General features: G+C 39.2%; 1 protein-coding gene across 2 annotated transcripts in view; it reads right to left on the bottom strand.

Moving 5' to 3' along the window:
• KIF21B (kinesin family member 21B) overlaps nt 1-17290 on the bottom strand; it is a 69290-nt gene that overhangs the window by 9108 nt on the left and 42892 nt on the right. The window contains exons 14-30 of one of the 2 annotated variants that reach the window (XM_039323268.1): nt 16667-16858; nt 15311-15510; nt 14673-14780; nt 13403-13471; nt 12567-12799; nt 12124-12271; nt 11799-11993; nt 11229-11330; nt 10688-10853; nt 10192-10252; nt 9832-9889; nt 9046-9251; nt 7330-7404; nt 7050-7163; nt 5763-5801; nt 862-998; nt 185-365 (exon numbers count right to left, since the gene is read on the bottom strand). In XM_039323268.1, coding sequence (XP_039179202.1) covers nt 185-365; nt 862-998; nt 5763-5801; nt 7050-7163; nt 7330-7404; nt 9046-9251; nt 9832-9889; nt 10192-10252; nt 10688-10853; nt 11229-11330; nt 11799-11993; nt 12124-12271; nt 12567-12799; nt 13403-13471; nt 14673-14780; nt 15311-15510; nt 16667-16858 — 2284 coding nt within the window. The remainder of the gene's footprint in view (nt 1-184; nt 366-861; nt 999-5762; nt 5802-7049; nt 7164-7329; nt 7405-9045; nt 9252-9831; nt 9890-10191; nt 10253-10687; nt 10854-11228; nt 11331-11798; nt 11994-12123; nt 12272-12566; nt 12800-13402; nt 13472-14672; nt 14781-15310; nt 15511-16666; nt 16859-17290) is intronic. The other variant, XM_039323269.1, reaches the window with a different exon arrangement.

Below are 17290 nucleotides of genomic sequence, written 5' to 3'. Positions count from 1 at the left end.
TCATGTGATGTTAGTCAGATGGTTATCCACTTGGTTTGTTAGACTCCAGCTTCCACAATGTTCATTCAGAGCATTCATGGCATATTCTACCTGGGAAATCTGGAATTTGTATTCTTACCATATCCCAAGGTAAAAGGAATCTTGGAAAGATTACTGTAATGCACGCAACGCAGTGATTACTTACGTGAGAGTGCGGATGCACTTTGCAGAATCACGAATATCCCATACTTTGATGTAAGAGGTAGAGACTGTGAATACCAGGCCAGAGTCACTGCAGTATTTTATGGAGACTACATTATTTGGATGACCTTTCAAAGATGCAATTTCCTGTCCTGTTACTAAGTTCCACATTTTGCAACTCCGATCTTTGGAAAAGAAAGAATGTTGAATCAGAATGGCTTTTTCTTCTCTGTTGAGAAAAGAAACCACTAGTCTCCAGTAAACCTTGAGGCATGCACAAAAAACATGGAAACCATCACAACTGATTGGCCCAGGAGACTCATGCTTTCCTTAGGCTGGATTCTGAAACTGTCTTAATAGAGATTGTTACAGATTGCCACCCACTTATTTTTAGGAGTATAGGTGACTCTGAAACTGTGTCCTCAAAAAAGGTGGGTTATGATATGTATCGATAGCTATCATATGGTTCCCATGAAGAAACCGCTCAAATATAACTATCTTTACAACAGAGGTCCCCAAACCTTGGCCATTTTACAACTTGTGGACTTCAACTCCCAGAATTCTGGAAGTAGAAGTCCACAAGTCGTAAAGTGGCCAAGGTTGGAGATCCCTGCTTTAGAACATGTGTGCAGCACTATTCATCCTTCCAGCATCTTGGTCATCAAAAGCAGACAAACTTACCTTTGGATCCAGAAAATAACAATTCATCAGTAGCATCCAAGCATAATACTGGCTTGGTATGTCCTTCAGCCACAGAAATGCATTGCAGTGGTGCTGTCCGAGTACTCCTGGAACCTCCCACAGGGCTAATGATCCCCCTTGCATGGGAGAAAACAAAACAATTAAAAGAGTGCAAGTACACTGTCCAAATAGAAAACATGGAACTTTTGATTTAGGAAAGTGTGAATCTGATTCTACTCTGGAGCAGCCACTTCACCAGTGAATATGGACACGCCACAGAAGAACACCCTAAGATTGGCAATTCAGATCATCACATGTAAAGTGATAACAACTATTACTTGATCTTGCAATAAAGAAACTAAATTATTCAGAATATGCTTAGCTGGCTAGAATCTAAAGTTATTATTTTGCTTTTTTGTTTTATTATATACTGGTAGAAGCAAATGAAGCAAAAATATGTGATGCTATTCTGTCAATTGATTGTTTCTGACTTTCCTGTTTCTTACTGCTTTGCAAAGACTGAACTAAAAATTATAGATTCAGAATGGCAACCTGCAACTGATATAGATTTATATCCCCAATATCTCTCTCTCTCAAAAGCTCCCAGAAAGCATTGACTAATTTTGAAATTCCACCACCAAGAAATAACAGCCCAATTTTCTAACATTTTTGGTGGAAAACAGCAAAAATCAGTTCAAAAGCAAACACATAGGGCTGAATCTTCATTTAAACTTTTCAATTTAAATCTCATTTTCCCCCCACAGAAATCCATCACTGCCCACTCTGATTAAATACAGTAACAGCATTGCTATTTTACCCACTGCTCTCCTCAGATCCTCAGAATGGAAAAATGTGTGTCTCTAATTGTCTTAAACTTGCCCTTCCCTGTTCTCTTTTCTTGCATCCCTTATTCCACGGGTGTCAAACTCGCCACGTCATGTGATGTGTCGCGACATATCGTGACTTTTTTCACATTGTCGGAGCTGGGGTGGGCGTGGCCTCCACATGATGCAACCAGCTCACGGGCCAGCAGTTTGACACCCCTGCCTTATTCCATTCCATTCCACCCACTGGGATTAAGACACTGGCCAAAATTAGCTTCAACTCTGTGCTATAGATGAAGGAAATATATTATGGTCTGGTGATGCTGTATATAGTGCAAAACATATTATACAATTTTGTGATCAGAACAGAACATTCACAATGGGAGACTGGAATGTAATATAGCTATTACATAGCACTTAGACTTATATACTCCTTCACGGTGCTTAACAGCCCTCTCTAAGTGGCTTACAAAGTCAGCCTATTGCCCCCAACAATGGGGTCCTCATTTTACCAATCTCAGAAAGAGAGACGGCTGAGTCAACCCTGAGCCAGTGAGGATCGAACCCCTGGCAGTCAGCAGAATTAGCCTGCAATACTGCATTCTAACCACTGCACCACCATGGCTCATGCAATATGCAAATAAAAAAAAAGTTTTTTTGTAACAACAATTTTGGCTTTAAAAGATACAATTTGACTTTGGGGTTAATGTGGAAAAAAAGAAACTCCTGGACTCTGGCCCAGAAAAACAGATTTTTCTGGAATCTCTAGAAAGGGAGTGGGAATTGAAACTCATAAAATATATATTCTCAGTTACAAATAAAACAAGTATCATATTTTAATATTTTTCATCCAATTTGTATGTGTGTGTGTGTGTGTGTGTGTGTGTATGTGTGTTGTGAGATATGTTGCTGATATAGTTCATGTGCAAATTATCGGTTATACCTAACCACAGCAATTACATTGACAGGTTCATGTATCCATAGTTTTTTTGGTTACATTTTTCAGAAGTGGCTTGACCTTGTCTTCTTCCCAGAAATGAGAGCGTCTAAAGTCACCCACCAGTTAACTTCATGCCTAAATCGGGGCTAGAACTCAGAGTCTCTCAGTTTCAAGCCTGATGCATTTAACCACTACAACAAACTACTTCTTAAGTAATCCTTAGATGTATTAATATTAAAGTATTATTCTTCCTTTTGTGTGTATGATGCAATTTAAAGGTATCTGTTATGGCCACAGAGCTGCTTTGCCATGCTTCCCTCCTGTTCTAGACTTGAGAGAAAATTTTAGTGCCCCTGCATCCGTCCCAGATACCTGGAACAGAACTGTGTTGCACGGTTATCTGTGCAATTTTAATACATAATATTCTGAGGACTGTGATTGGTGTCCTTATTTGCTGAAATTCTAAACCCACTCAACATCATCCATTGTGTGAAAAATGCTTCCAATTTTATTCAATTCACTGCAATTTTTCTTTCTTTTTTCTATTGCATCATCAACAGAGTGAATTTTCTTGTTTAAGTTCCTTATAACTGTCAACTGACTGCTGGCAGAAAAAAAGAGAGTTCTATGTCTTTTGGCTGTCACATAGGGGTAACCCCGATATGAGTACCAGAGACTAAGATGCAGTTACTCGGTAGATGTTGAAGAGCTGGAGTTTGAGAATCAAATTTTTCATGTGGGAAATGTAAATTATTACGAGAGGAAAAGAACAGAAAAACCAGGACTTCTCCAGGAGCAGCAGTCACTGGCTGTGGAAATACTTGAGTTGTCCTTTCCATTACAATTTCAATTATCTGTGCGAAGCCAAGGATCAGCTAATCAGTTTTAAGGCTCCATGTCCCTTAATTTGACCTAAAAAAATGGCCACAGAAGCCCAAATCCCAGTAAGCCTCTCGCCCAATTGCAATAAAGATGCAGAGCCCAGGTACTGACAGAAGGAGAAGTCCCACAGCAAATCTGCAGGAGCAGTTGGGGCCAAGCGGATTGCTGAATCCAATGGTCCCTCATTCTCCATAGATCATCCAGATGGAAGGCTTAGAGGTGGACAAAAGGGGAAAACACATTTTGAGAACAGGGCAGCTAAAGCTGTCTTCAAAATGCCTCAGATGAGGGATACCGATGAGGTACTGATGCTGGCACAAGGTCAGGTCCTCTTCAAATTGCTAGTACAGGTAATCCTTGACTTATGATCACAACTGAGCCCAAAATTTCTGTTGTTGAATGAAACATTTATTAAGTGAATTTTGCCCCATTTTACGATCTTTCTTGCCTCAGTTGTTAAGTGAATCACTGCAGTTGATAAATTAGAAACCCAGTTGTTAAGTGAATCCAGCTTCCCCATTGACTGATCAGAAGGTCGCAAACAGGGATCACATGACTCCAGGACACGGCAACCATCATAAATAGGAGTCAGTGGCCAAGAATCTGAAGTTTGATCACAGGATCCTGGGGACGCTGGAAAGGTTGTTAACTGTGAAAAAACGGTCATAGTGCTGTTGTAACTTTGAATGGTCATTAAACGAACTGTTATAAGTCAAGGACTACCTGTACTATAGGACATCTTCATGCCAATACAAGGAGACTGTGTGGCTGTGGCTAAAGTATACAAAATCTTATATTTTTTAGTGCATGTCCAGGCTAGAAACCACGCAGGACAGCCAGCACTTAAATTTCAATCAACAGTTTAAGGGGGAAGAGATGTCCTTTGGCAAGTAGGAAGGCACGTATCTTTTACACACAGGCATAGAAAAAAAGCTCAACTACACTCTCCTAGATAGGAAAAAGCTTTATTCTTTTAAAAAGTAGGGGTAGAACTTGGGGAAGACAGGGCAAGAGAGAAAAGAAGAAACGTATCATTGTTCTTCTCAATTTTTCGATAAAAGTGGAATTTTTAGCAAAAAGAAATTTCCAAGTAAGGGTGCAGAAGGAGCATTTGCTTACAAGGACAACAATTCCCTATAGGAATAGGAAAAATGTTATAGCCAGAAATATTTCATTTTTCTAAACCACTATAAGGAATTGGATCCAATTCAGACTAGGCTGAAAGATACTAGCATTTATTTAGAAACTTATTCTAATCTGTATTATTAAATTGCACCGTCTCCCATTTTATAAAAGACATCACATCATTTGTAGCAGATCACTGCCATCTAGTGATCTTTTGGATTTTTTCCATTTAACCAGTGTGTCAGCTGCTGAATATTGTACATTTGGGCAGCTCTATAATCGGTCTCCTATGACATGAAATGTTTACAATTTAATATTTAAAATTGGCAATTTCTCTTTTTAAAACAGGTTGATTCTCTTCCAAAAGAGGGCTGGAACAGTTGAAACCTCTAGTCATACACCTCTACGCTACAAGGCCTGGAGGTTTTACTATAGAAATCTTTTCATTTTCCCCCCAATATGCCACGAGGGTAATAAATGTTCCCAAGCCCCATCTAGGCTTATGAGAGGATTCCAAGTGAAGTATTCCAAGGTGGAAGCAGCGGTAGTTACTAAGCAGTTAAACTGAGGCAGGAGAAAAAGCCAGAAAGTGATTTCCTAGAAAAGATATTTGAAACCTCGAAATATCTGCTATGGAGTTTGTCACCCATTTTTGGAGGGACGTTAGGTGACTGCAGTAACTTCTGTTCTCCAGAACAGAAACAAGCAGAGGCTGGATAAGGATCAACAAAGGAGAGAGCAACTTTTATATTGATGTTGTCAGTAGACTCAATAATAGATGGAGAGCCTGTCAACTCAGCAAAACAAAGAGGCTTTTGGGGAAAGAGACTGAAAGCTTCAGATACCTGCTAGTGATTTAACCAGGACTTTTAGACAGGGTGCAATTTTAACCCACTCCTGACTGGCAATTTGGAAGAAAACATGTTATTCGAAGTCACAGGAAGTAGGCCTGAAACATTCTTTAGTCAACTGGAAGTATATTTAGCACTCAGAAAGTAGAAATGGAGGAAAGTAAGAAATACTATATCAGGGTCTGGTGACATGCAGGTTTTAAATGCGGGAAGAGAAAATAGAATGAAAGTGGGGAAAAGGGGCCACAGGAGTTATATAATAAACAGTAAGTTTTATACCTCAGCACCTCCGAGATAGAGGAATCACTGTCATCAGACCTAGGGATAGAAAATTAGCAGGATTATGGGTAATTAAAACCAGGAGAAGGAAAAGCAGCAGTATAAAGTCAGAAGGGGGAGTTTGTTATTGCATCCAAGCTAGCAGGGCAGATAAAAAGACAGCAAGCTGCAGACAGAGAGGGCTCAGGAGCAGAAGGAACATGTGCAGAAACCACCTGCAATTTGAATGGGTATTTTCTCACCCACTAATCACTTAATACTATACATAAAGTCTTGGAACTTGCTTTAGGAAAAAGGAAATGAAAACTCTAATGATGTTAAATTTTTGCACATATGTGGCTCTTCTGAGGAGAAAGACACCATACATACAACACTGTCTACCGAGGTTTGTGGTAACACCTAGTGGTCAACTTCTGAGCAAAGTCTTTTGTGACTTCATGATACCTCCTCATGAGGTTATGATCACTGAAGTGACAAATTCCCTCTACAAATGGCTGCAATTATGTTTCTTGTATTGCTTTTAGTTTTATTTGAAGCTTCAGTAGCCACTTAGGATGAAGTTGATCTATGCTGGACAATTTAGCTTAAAGCACTAATGGAACATCACCAATTGTTCGATTCTACAATTCCCCTCTCCCTCAACCCTGATCTCAAAAGTACACCGGCCAGTATTTGGAAAGCAGAAAGCATAGGCAACTCTGTTGTGAGATCTTGCCCAATTAATGGAGCAAATTAACAGCTATTTAGAAGATGCATGTGACTCAAACCTATGTTGAAAAAATAAACTTGCATCCTCTCAACATTCATGTGCAAAGTGAAAATGAGACTTCTGGCTCTGGGAGCTGCAGACAGGATTGGAAAGAGATTTCATGCTTCCTAGCAACCTTCTAAATACACTGAAGAGAGGCAGCAATCATTTAGCAATGGAGACGTTATGGAATGTATAAAATTAGATGCTGGTCCTGGATGGGGAAATGGTATAATAACAGTTATTTAGGTTTCTTACATATTTAGGGAAGTTCTAGGGAAATCTTGTCTGGTTGCTGCTAAACGTCCCGATTGCTGAAGCAGAGAGCTAACTCCAGCACAAATGGGAAGCCACATCGTCAGTTTCCCATCAAAAAACAAACCAAAACAACAACCCCAAACCAAAAAAACTAAAGGTTTTCAGTGTTGGGTAAAATGAAAAATTAGGAGAAACTTTTTTAGTGTCAGCAGTTATAACCATACATTCTTCTCTTAATCCTTGGGAAATGAACCTCCTCCAAATCTCGTACTTAATCTTACTTGTCTAATGCAGAGCCCTGGCTCTGGTTGCTAGTGAGCCGAGAGAAGACATTGCGGTCATTGCGTGGTCTGCTGGGAGGAGATGAGGGAGGAGTGAACCCAACATCTGGATTTCTAGGCAAGAAAGAAAGATGTGATGATTTACTCCAACTGGAGACTGGTTTGCTCCTTGCACATCATCTCTCACCACTCTCAGATCCCGTTCCACCAAGCAAGTCAATCGGATTACAGGGAAAATAAAAAAAAAAAACCACCAAGAAGTCCCTTCTTATGCACTTACCTGATAGACTGGCCCCTGTCGTATGACTTCCTTCTTGTAAGGGGTGAAGTGTCTGTGCCTCGGGACTGTCGAGGGCTAGAGAGGAAACAATGACCGAAAATATTCTTTGCAAAATTCTCTTATTGGAATGAATGAGGTGATAAATGCCTGGGGAATCATTTGCTTCAAAATACTCCTAGTGTCAGGGAGGATAGACAGAATGTACATAATCTTCTTGCAGATGTAAAGATTTTGATGGGGGAGCACATGGAACTTTATGATCTCTTAAAACAGTGCAAAAACAAATGTCAAGGAACTGAAATGGACTGGGAATATCAATTCAGTTTCCACTTCCTTCCATCTTTGCAAGATCACTCATATCTGCAGAAACATTTATATTTGTTTTAGTACCTATACTTACTCTTGCCAATTCATAACTGATGGAGACTAATATAGGTTACGTCATTTGTATAAACTAAGTTTTTTAAATGTTCAGCAGCCACATCCTGCAGGAAATAGTTCTTGCTTAGACCTCACAATGCTTCAGTTTTGACTCTAAAATGGGGTTTCAGACAGTGGTGGGATTCAAATATGTGAACAACCAGTTCTCTGTGTGGATGCCACTTCCGGAAGTCCATTCTGGGCCTGGGCAATAAAAAATTAGCTACCGGCTCTGCTGAACTGGTGCAAATTGGCTGAATCCCACCACTGGTTTCAGAGTATATGGTGCATGAACATAGCATCTGTCTGCAACTCTTTTAAAGCAGTTGCATCTTTTTCCAGTATCATCTGACTGCTGCTTGAAAAGAAAATTGTGGCTGCTTTGAAGACTTGCAGGTAGGGATTGCAATCATGCTTTTTGAAGCATATTTTTATAATCAAAGCCAAAGCAAAGCTCCTATTTTCCCTTTAGGGCACTCTAGATTTTGAACCAGTATCAGGTGAAGCTCCCAGCTGACAGAGGATTATGAAAAGAATTTTGAGATGATTTCATAAAAATGATGGAATCTAATGAATTGAAAACTTCTATGTTGTTAAAATTTCTGTAAAGTTTGCAGTCAACAAAAAGATAATTCTGGCCTGAACTCAATACACAGATGGTTGTTTTTTCCTTGCCCGGTTATTTCTCTGGCTCACTAACTACTACCATCAAGAAAACCAAATTTTGGGTTGCTAAAATTATGACTCATATATTGGTTTACACAAAATAATGCTGAAGTACTGGGCTCCAAATTTTCAAGCCAGTAGTGCCTCCACTTCTCAACATGCAAGAGAACTTCCTCAGAGGTCATTGCCTCTATAACAGAGCTCCCCAACGTTTTCGGCACCAGGGACTGGTTCTGTGGAGAAAGGATTTTCCATGGATACAAGGTGCTTGGTTTTGTGTGCTGCCTGCATCCCACGGATGGGGCTTTGCTTGTTTGTGCGGTCTGGTTGCCGGCATGCTGCGGCCCGGTACTGGTCTACGGACCGGGGGCTGGGGACCCCTGCTCTATAACATTACCTCTATAAGAGCCATGGTGGCGCAGTGGTTAGAATGTAGTATTTCAGGCTCTGGCATTCCACTGATTCTGACTGGCTCAAGATTGATTCAATCTTCCTTCCTTCCGCCATTGGTGAAATAAGAAACAGATTGTTGGGGGCAATATGCTGACTCTGTAAACTGCTTAGAGTGGGCTGTAAATCATTATGAAGTGGTATATAAGTCTAGGTGCTATTGCTACAACAAGGACTTACAATGTGCTTCCTCGGATAGGCAGGCTGATGGTGCGGGAGACTTTCTCCTTATAGTAAGGATCATGGATAGAGAATCCAACACTGTCCTCTTTGATTTCCATGAGAGACGCTAATGACTTGGTGATGTTCTTAGTGGAGATGTCCAATGTGGGCCCTAAGCACTCTGCAGATACAGCTTTCATCTGACCAGACAGTTTAGGCTCTCCCTAAAACAAAGTCCCAAAAGATCCAAGTCAGAAAAGGAGCATTAATCAGCTATTCAGGCATTATTCCCTAGCTGAATTTGTAACAATCCTTTCTGATTGGTAAAATATAGCACAAGATTTAGATTTGAATTCAAGTAAGAGATATCCATAGTGATCATCCTAAATTTTGTGGAAGGATATAATAAGTCTCAAGAGTCATTAAGACACTGAAGAAATTGTGGTCTGAAGGCAATAAAGGAAAGGCACATACAAATAGAAAAGGATGAATATTTAATACTAATTATGATTTATGTACCATCCTAATCTAATGACCGTGAGTGGTTCACAATTAAAAAGCAGTAAAATTTCAAAACACAAAAAGTCCATCAACTAAACATAAATTAACAATATGCTGATCAACTAATTTCTACTTAAAAAAGAGAGCATATACTTGGCTATTATACCTTGAATGCTCGGTGGTACAGTTAAATTTTAAAACGTCATGCAAACTACTCTCACTGTTTAATTGAAGAGAAGTCAGATGTTTACAAAGACACAAAACACCTATAGCCACACTGACCAAATGCAGTTTTCAACTTACCCTGCACTTGAAGTCATCCTGACTAGCAGAACCTTTCATGAAGAAAGACTGGGAAAAGCTGCAGGACATAGAAAGAGATCCTTGGTACATGCAATTTTTATAGGAACCTATAGAGAATCCAAGTGAGACCAACCCCTCAGAGATTCCTCTAAGTGCAATACTTGGAGTCCAATTTATTCCTGACACTCCGTGCTGAATTGGATTTTGATATAAAAAATAGAGCATAGGGACTCTTTGATGACTGCAAGCTAGTTCACTGGTTAACAAAAAGAATTTCCATTTCTCCCATTTTTAAAAATCACACAGGGTAAAGTATACACACACACACACACACCTCTCACTTTCTCTGATGATACTCACCTTCCCTCTGAAGCCAAACTGAATTCTGAGACTTCCTCATCAGTGCTGGCATAGCCATTTTCTATGCAGAAAAGAGACCAACATTTGGATCACATTCATCAGCACACAGACATCAGCACTGCTTCTGTATCAGAAACTTATCTAAGAAAATGTCTCTAGAGTATATCCAAAGGACACAAGAAGCTTTTTTAAATTTTTAAAATGTCTGGGCAAAAGAGCACTAATCTCCAATTTACAGAAGCAGAAGGGCCAGAAGAATGAGCCTAGAACAAATACACTCTCAACTTAAAAAGAGCCTTGCCACATGAACTGACTAATTCAGAAGTAAGTTTAAATGTTCAGTTCAGGGTTGTACTCATCACATAGCAGCCTGGCTATTTGAAGTCTTTGTCATGTAGCGATTGTCCTCAAATAGTCCTTTTGTCACACAGCAAGGAAGTTTTATAGGAGTGATGCTATAGAAGAGCACTGCAGATAGGTGACTAATGAAACAGACCTTGCTGCACGTTGTGAATGAGTGCCTGTAATTCAGGGTGGGATTCTGCTTTTTCTCGTAGGGCATCCAGAATATGATGGTTCTGAGAGGAGCCAGTCACATCGGTTTGTCTCAGGCGTCCCTCCAGTAAGCGGATCTGAGCTTCCTTCTGGGCTACCTGCAGGCTCTATTTTCAGAGAGTGGAAAATTAAGTAAGAACTTGATCTCTCCGCAAGCTCTACTCTCAGCCACAAAGAAGGCTATATTATTATTATTTCTGCAATGGGATTCTGTGTCTTGCAATAGGTTCTGAGACAAAACCAGAAGACTGTAATCATAATATTCAGTCAGAGCTTTATTCTACTTCTTAGTAAAGTGTTTGGATAAAGCACAAGGACTAAAAAGAGTTTCACTGCAAATATATTTCAAAATATTAAGAATCTTATTCCACTCTGAATGCATTTCTCCAAGAGTTCCATAGATAGATCAGATTAACATTACATTTGCTACTGGATTAGCTATACCTATCAATCGCTACCAGGCACTCCTAGCCTTGACTTACCTTGTCTATGGATGCTTTGAGAAAATTGTCCAATAAAAGTCGTGCTTCAGCCAAAGAGCAGGAGCTGATCACCACAGAGGTATCTGTAGAATCCAATTCTTCCTAGTAAGAAGAGACCCATAGAGAGAAGCATTAGAATGAGAAAGTCTGGGGATAGAACATCGTTTCACTGTCCAAATATTTTTACTGGCCTTGAAATCCTCTCAGTAGAGTTGTGCATGAGTAGCTAATTTCAATTATTCATTCATCAAGTGAACCCACTGTGGATTACTAGAATCTTCTGCCCTTGTTTTCTACAACAAGAGTTCTTCTCAAAGTACTAATGCCTTAATGTAAATAACAAATGATCAAGCTGATAAGATATAATTCCACACTGAAAAAGAGAAAAAATCCAGGACTTTTCCAATTCTCTCAGGGATCTCATAAGATTGAGAGTATAGTAATTCCTTAGTCTCTATTGTTCCTAAGAGCAAGGAGTCCAGCTATCAGCTTCAATTAATCTCTGGCTCATACATAAACTATGGAATCCCCCCTCCCAAATCCTCTGCCTCAGAGGAAAATGGGACACACCTTGGTCTCTTCAATCTGCATAATGGTGGCCTGGCAGTCAGAAATGCTGTCATTTATATAGTCAAGATTGGCAGCCAACACTTCAATCTCCTCATTCAATTCCTGTAGTCCCTTCTGTTCTTCTGGGTTCTCAGCCTGCAGTTTTCCCCTTTTTCCTAGAAGTCCTTCCTGCATCAGTGACAATTCCTCACGTTTCTGAAAGCAAAAAGAAAGAACTGAGTCATTCTGCTAGGCCACTGTTCTGTAATAAACTCTGGCCCCCAAGCCTTGCCTTCTATCCCAATGAAGACATCCACCCTTATGAATCACCCCCCCCCCCCATCACCTTGATAAGACGCTCCATATCTGATTCCAGATTGATGACAGTCATTCTTTGCATGACAATATCAAAAACACGGCGTTCCAGTGATTGCCACTTCAGGCGGGCTGTCTTACTAGAAGTCTGATTTGTACCTTTCTTTGGGAATCTTTTCCTACAGAGGGAGATCACAAGCAAGAGATGAGCAGCACAATCCTACTATTATGCTAAAATCTCGGTTATAATATTCCAAGTAGTTCTGAAGCAGAGGGATATGGGTGGGAAACCATTCTGAATGCTACCAAAAAGGAAGATATCAGGAAAAGCCAAAGCCCCAGAAGGCAAGATGGGCTTGAAAAATATCAATATGCTTACAGGTACCCACATATAATACAGACACAAGTATGAACTTCCTGATAGATCCCTTGAATAGCTTGAAATATAACTAAAGAATTAACACAGAATCTGACCTGATTGTCCGAGTTCCATTTGTGGAAGAAGAAGAATCTCCCAGCAAAGCATTGGTTTTTCTATTCCACTGGCGTACAATGCTAGAGACAGAACGAGAACCAGATTCCAGCTCTAAGGAGGAGGTTGTGCTGGTGGAGACTTCAGCCCCTGGCTCTACCATGGTTTGTTTCTGGTTAATCCTCCCAGCAACCCTATCAGTCATAGGTTTGGCTAGACGACGCAAAGCAGAGACCTGGAAAGCCAGAAGCAAAAAAGAGTTCTGACAAATAGAAATATGGAAGTAGGTTCAGGCATCAGTTTCAGGAGAAGAATCAAAAGTGATTCCAGTTATCTCCAATAACAGCCCCAAACTGGAAGGGCAAATGGATCAGGGAAAAGAGAGCTAAATTTGGGTAAGAATTTTCTCCCAAGTAACAAGGTTTTTGAGATTCATGGCAAAATGATGCAAAATGCCAGACATTATCTATAATCAAGCTCAAATTACCTAAGCTAAGACCAAATGAGGAACTTCACTAATCAAGTGATGTGCTCAGTCTCTTGGTAAGAAATTACTGATTTGTCTGGATAAACAGAAATTATAATTCTGTTTAATACAATTACAAGCTCAAAAGATACATTTGGGGTCTCCCTATCACACTTTATGCAGAGATCCCATGATTCATAAGTACAAGAGGTATTGTTCTTGGTTCGTTAACTGAGGTTTCAGTTTAGTGGCTATGTGTAACTGGTGCAACAAACCACACTCAAGAAACCCACATGTAATACCAGAGTACAAGGAAATATTTTCAAAGTTGCAGACTGGCAAGGACTTTTTTTAAAAGCAGAGATTTAGCACCTCTTGGGTTTTCCTGCGCAAGACAATCTCCTGCTGTCGCTTCTGAGATTCCAGAGTTCGGATCTGATACTGCAAGAACAATGGGGAAAAAATTATTGACAACATCCCACAATGGGGAATCCAGGAAATAAACTTTTCTTAGGATGCTTTACTAATTGCTCTGATAAAGCTCTTAAGAATATCTTGAGGCCTAATATATGTCAGTTGGGATTGTCCAAATGCTTCCTGTTGCAGTCCAATGGGATTTATGGATGGAAAATAACAGCATTATTGATCAAGAGCGAATAGATAAAATTTGTATACAACTTGCAGAAACTGTGGATTATAAGATAGGAAAACTCTGATTTCAGACTTTCATTGCATTTTTTCCTTAGGACCTAATTTTACTCTTGTAGCACTGCTGGGAATATCAGTTCTTCTTCTAGCAATTATTTTCTAAGGCTGTCAGGAGTTCCTCTAACTGAAATCCCAGCTCCCCAAAAAATCCATGAAGTTTAACTCCCTGCTCTTATTCAGCTGTTCTATGGTAAAACATCTGGAGAGGGGAAAACTATCCAAGACAATATGGATTTTTTTAATGGAGTATTTAGAATTGCTTTATTTTCTTTCTTGTTCATGTTTAAGAGCGGTTAAAATATTTAAACTTGTTTAAAATGTTACATTGTGGATTATATCGGGTTTTAAATAGAAAGTACCAAAATCAAAAGTTCAGGATTCTCATGGATGTTAAACCAATATTTTAGATTATAATATTGTATATCTTTAAGTTTACACCTCACCTTTCTATTGTTAATTATGATATATTCTAATATAAAATTATGTATTTCATAAAGTTAGAATATAACCATAATTTCCGTAGGCTTAACCTTCTACAATGGCCCCTTTCCTGAATAACTACATATAATCTAGAAATATATTTCCACGAAACAATTTACTTATATAGATATTGTGAAAATACAGCTTTATACTTGCACACAACTTAAACTACTTATGGAATGTACAAAAGAGGAGAAGAAGCACTATGGTAATTCTACATAACCCCCAATACTTATGGATCCTCTGGCCATCTCTCCAATATCCATATCAATGTAGCATACTCAAAGTTGCAGGGTGTAATAAATTCAGACAAATATCAAATCAAAACTTCCCTTCCAACTTATCCTCCTCTCTCTCTTCCATCTATACCACATCAATTGATCAACTCTACTAAAAAAAAAAAAGACCCCAATCTGGAAACATTGGAGAATAGACAAAAAATGTTCTTGTTCACCTCTTGCCTACGTTGCTCTTTCTTCAGCTGGGCAATCTCCCGGTTCCTCTTGCTCTCCACCATTCGCCGTCTTTGTTGCTCTTCACGCATTTGTTTCATCAGTGCTACCTGTAAATAACAGTCATATGTCAACTCAATAGTAGTGATAATGAAGAAGACAGTCTTGCCAAAACAAGATTAACTAACTAGAGAATACAAATAGTTTGAATTGGTATCAATATAGGGCCAAGATAGTAAGGCAGGAATGAGATTTGTATAGAGATTACCCAAAATTCAAATTTCTGCTGAAAAAACAAGACAAACACAGAGATGATGACAAGTTACTAACTTTTGGCCTAACTGAACCTCATTGAGCCTTTTAGAAAGTAAAAATGGTACAAGATTCTCCCAATAAAAGCATGGAGGGAGGGAGGGAGGGAGGGAGAGAGAGAGAGAGAAGGAGGGAGGGAGGGAGGGAGAGAGAGAGAGAGAAGGAGGGAGGGAGGGAGATATCATGTTTTGCCATTTACATTGTTCAACAAATGTTCCTCCTCACACTCTCTGACTCTGACCTATGTCCAGTATTGTCAAGAGGGAAACATGAAAACCGGCTTTCTCTCACGCACAAAAAGGCATGACTGAATTCTCAACTGAATTACCTTTGCTTTCTTCATCTCTGCTACTTCTGCCTGCAGCTTCTTCAGCTCTCGCTCGTATCGAGACTGGTTCTTGAGAAGGCGAGCATGCTCCTTCTGGGCAGCCTGCAACTTCTGCAGGTCACGATTCATCTCCCTTAAACGTTTCTCATAATCTGCTTTAATTTTGTTAGCCTTCTCTTCTGTATAGCATTCCATACTACCTAAGAAGAGGAAAACAAAAAACAAAGCAAAAAAAAAACCTCATATAAATCTCTATAAGGGCACTGTACTTGGAGCAGTTTCTGAGAAGGCAGTAATTCAATAAACCAGTGTTTCCCAAACTTGACAATTTTAAGGCATGAGGACTTCAACTCCCAGAATTCCACAGCCAGCAACGCTGGCTGTGGAATTCTGGGAGTTGAAGTCCACATGCCTTAAAATTGTCAAGTTTGGGAAACACTGCAATAAACAAATAAGACAAATTAAGACAAACCAAGGGAGATTTTTCAAACAGACCTAAGCTATTGCAATCATATCTGAAGACCTAAAAAAACTTAAATTTCTGACACTCTTCTTACATAACTAAAGTATATAACTACATAACTAAATTAAATCCTACATTCTCCCCAAATCATAGGGATCAGAATCACACAGTTCAGATTACATTTCCAGGAGCAAACCCATTCAGAGAGCAAGTTGAGGAACTTCATGACTGATTTTTTTTTCTCCTATCACTAAAGCAGTAATTATTATGCTAATAGGAGTTCAGGTCTTCTTCCAAACTTTACTTGGGGAAAGCATTCAATCATGAACCTTCATCTTATATTCTGAAGTGGTACATTCCTGGGAATGTATAGTAGCTCAGTAGTTATATTACTCTATAATTTTTCCCCTGAACATATAGCTCAGTTTTCAATCATAATGAGCTAATAGTAGATAGGAAACAAAAAGCATATATTTTGAAGGAAAATGGGTTTATACACATATAAAACTTAAGCTGATCTTTCTGGTGACCACTCATTTGACCTCACAACATTTGACCATTTTGAGAGTAAGCTCTGAGTCACATTGCACCTAGTGGGTATTGTAAATTATGAGTTAGCATGTTGTGCATACCTAGTTATTGCGATTTCTTAGCAACAATTTGCAGAGTTAACATTATGGGCAAACCACACCATAACAACAAATCATGGTGTGACATAAAGTGTAAATCTAATCAAAGATTTACTTACTAACTCAAGTTTGAGATTCAGACAGTTCTCATTCATTCAAACCATAGCTGTGACTGTGCATTCAGATAAAAAGTCTTTCAATACCAGAACAGAGCAGACTGATCAACCTGTAAAACTCCCATTTTCCCAACCAATAAGCCCTTACTGAGATTCTGCAGCACCCTGTCTCTCTCCAGCTGAGTGTCACGGATCTTGTTCTGCAGCAAAATCAACTTTTCCTCATATTGGTGCTTCAAGGTCTGTAGGCGCCGTTGGCTGTTCTCCAATTCATCAATTAGTTTCTGTTTGATCTCAATCTCACAGGTCAAGTCAGCCAGATCAGCTTGGAAATTTACTGCTAAATAGATTGAAAAAAGAGATACAAATAAATGTTACCATGCAACCTGCCATGATCTTGCATCCCAGGCAATCTTCTAATTTAGTCATATTTTCTCTATCAACAGCATCTTATGTGAATCAGCCTGTCTATCTATCAATTAATCAATCAATCATATTTAGGACTTGCCGATCTCACTCTCAAAAAAAGAGCAAATTTGCTGGTATTTGGAACCTGTTTTGCTTGGAGAAATTTTCATTACTTTTTTTAAAATTTCAATCATGTGTGGCTGGCCATTTATTTATTTAAATTATGCCACCCATCTTACTCTGAAAAGTGATTATTTTCAGCATAATGGAGTGCCACCCAAGGAATTGGCTATTGCCTTGTTCTGCCTTCAAAAGCCAAGAGTTGTCCTATATTTTGAAGATGGTGAGAACTAAATTCACTACA

This window comes from Crotalus tigris, unplaced genomic scaffold (genome assembly GCF_016545835.1).
Source record: "Crotalus tigris isolate CLP2741 ecotype Arizona unplaced genomic scaffold, ASM1654583v1 scf7180000024167.7108832, whole genome shotgun sequence".
Taxonomy (NCBI): domain Eukaryota; kingdom Metazoa; phylum Chordata; class Lepidosauria; order Squamata; family Viperidae; genus Crotalus; species Crotalus tigris.
Note: the sequence above shows the minus strand (reverse complement) of the source record. Positions and strands in the feature narration are given on the sequence as shown.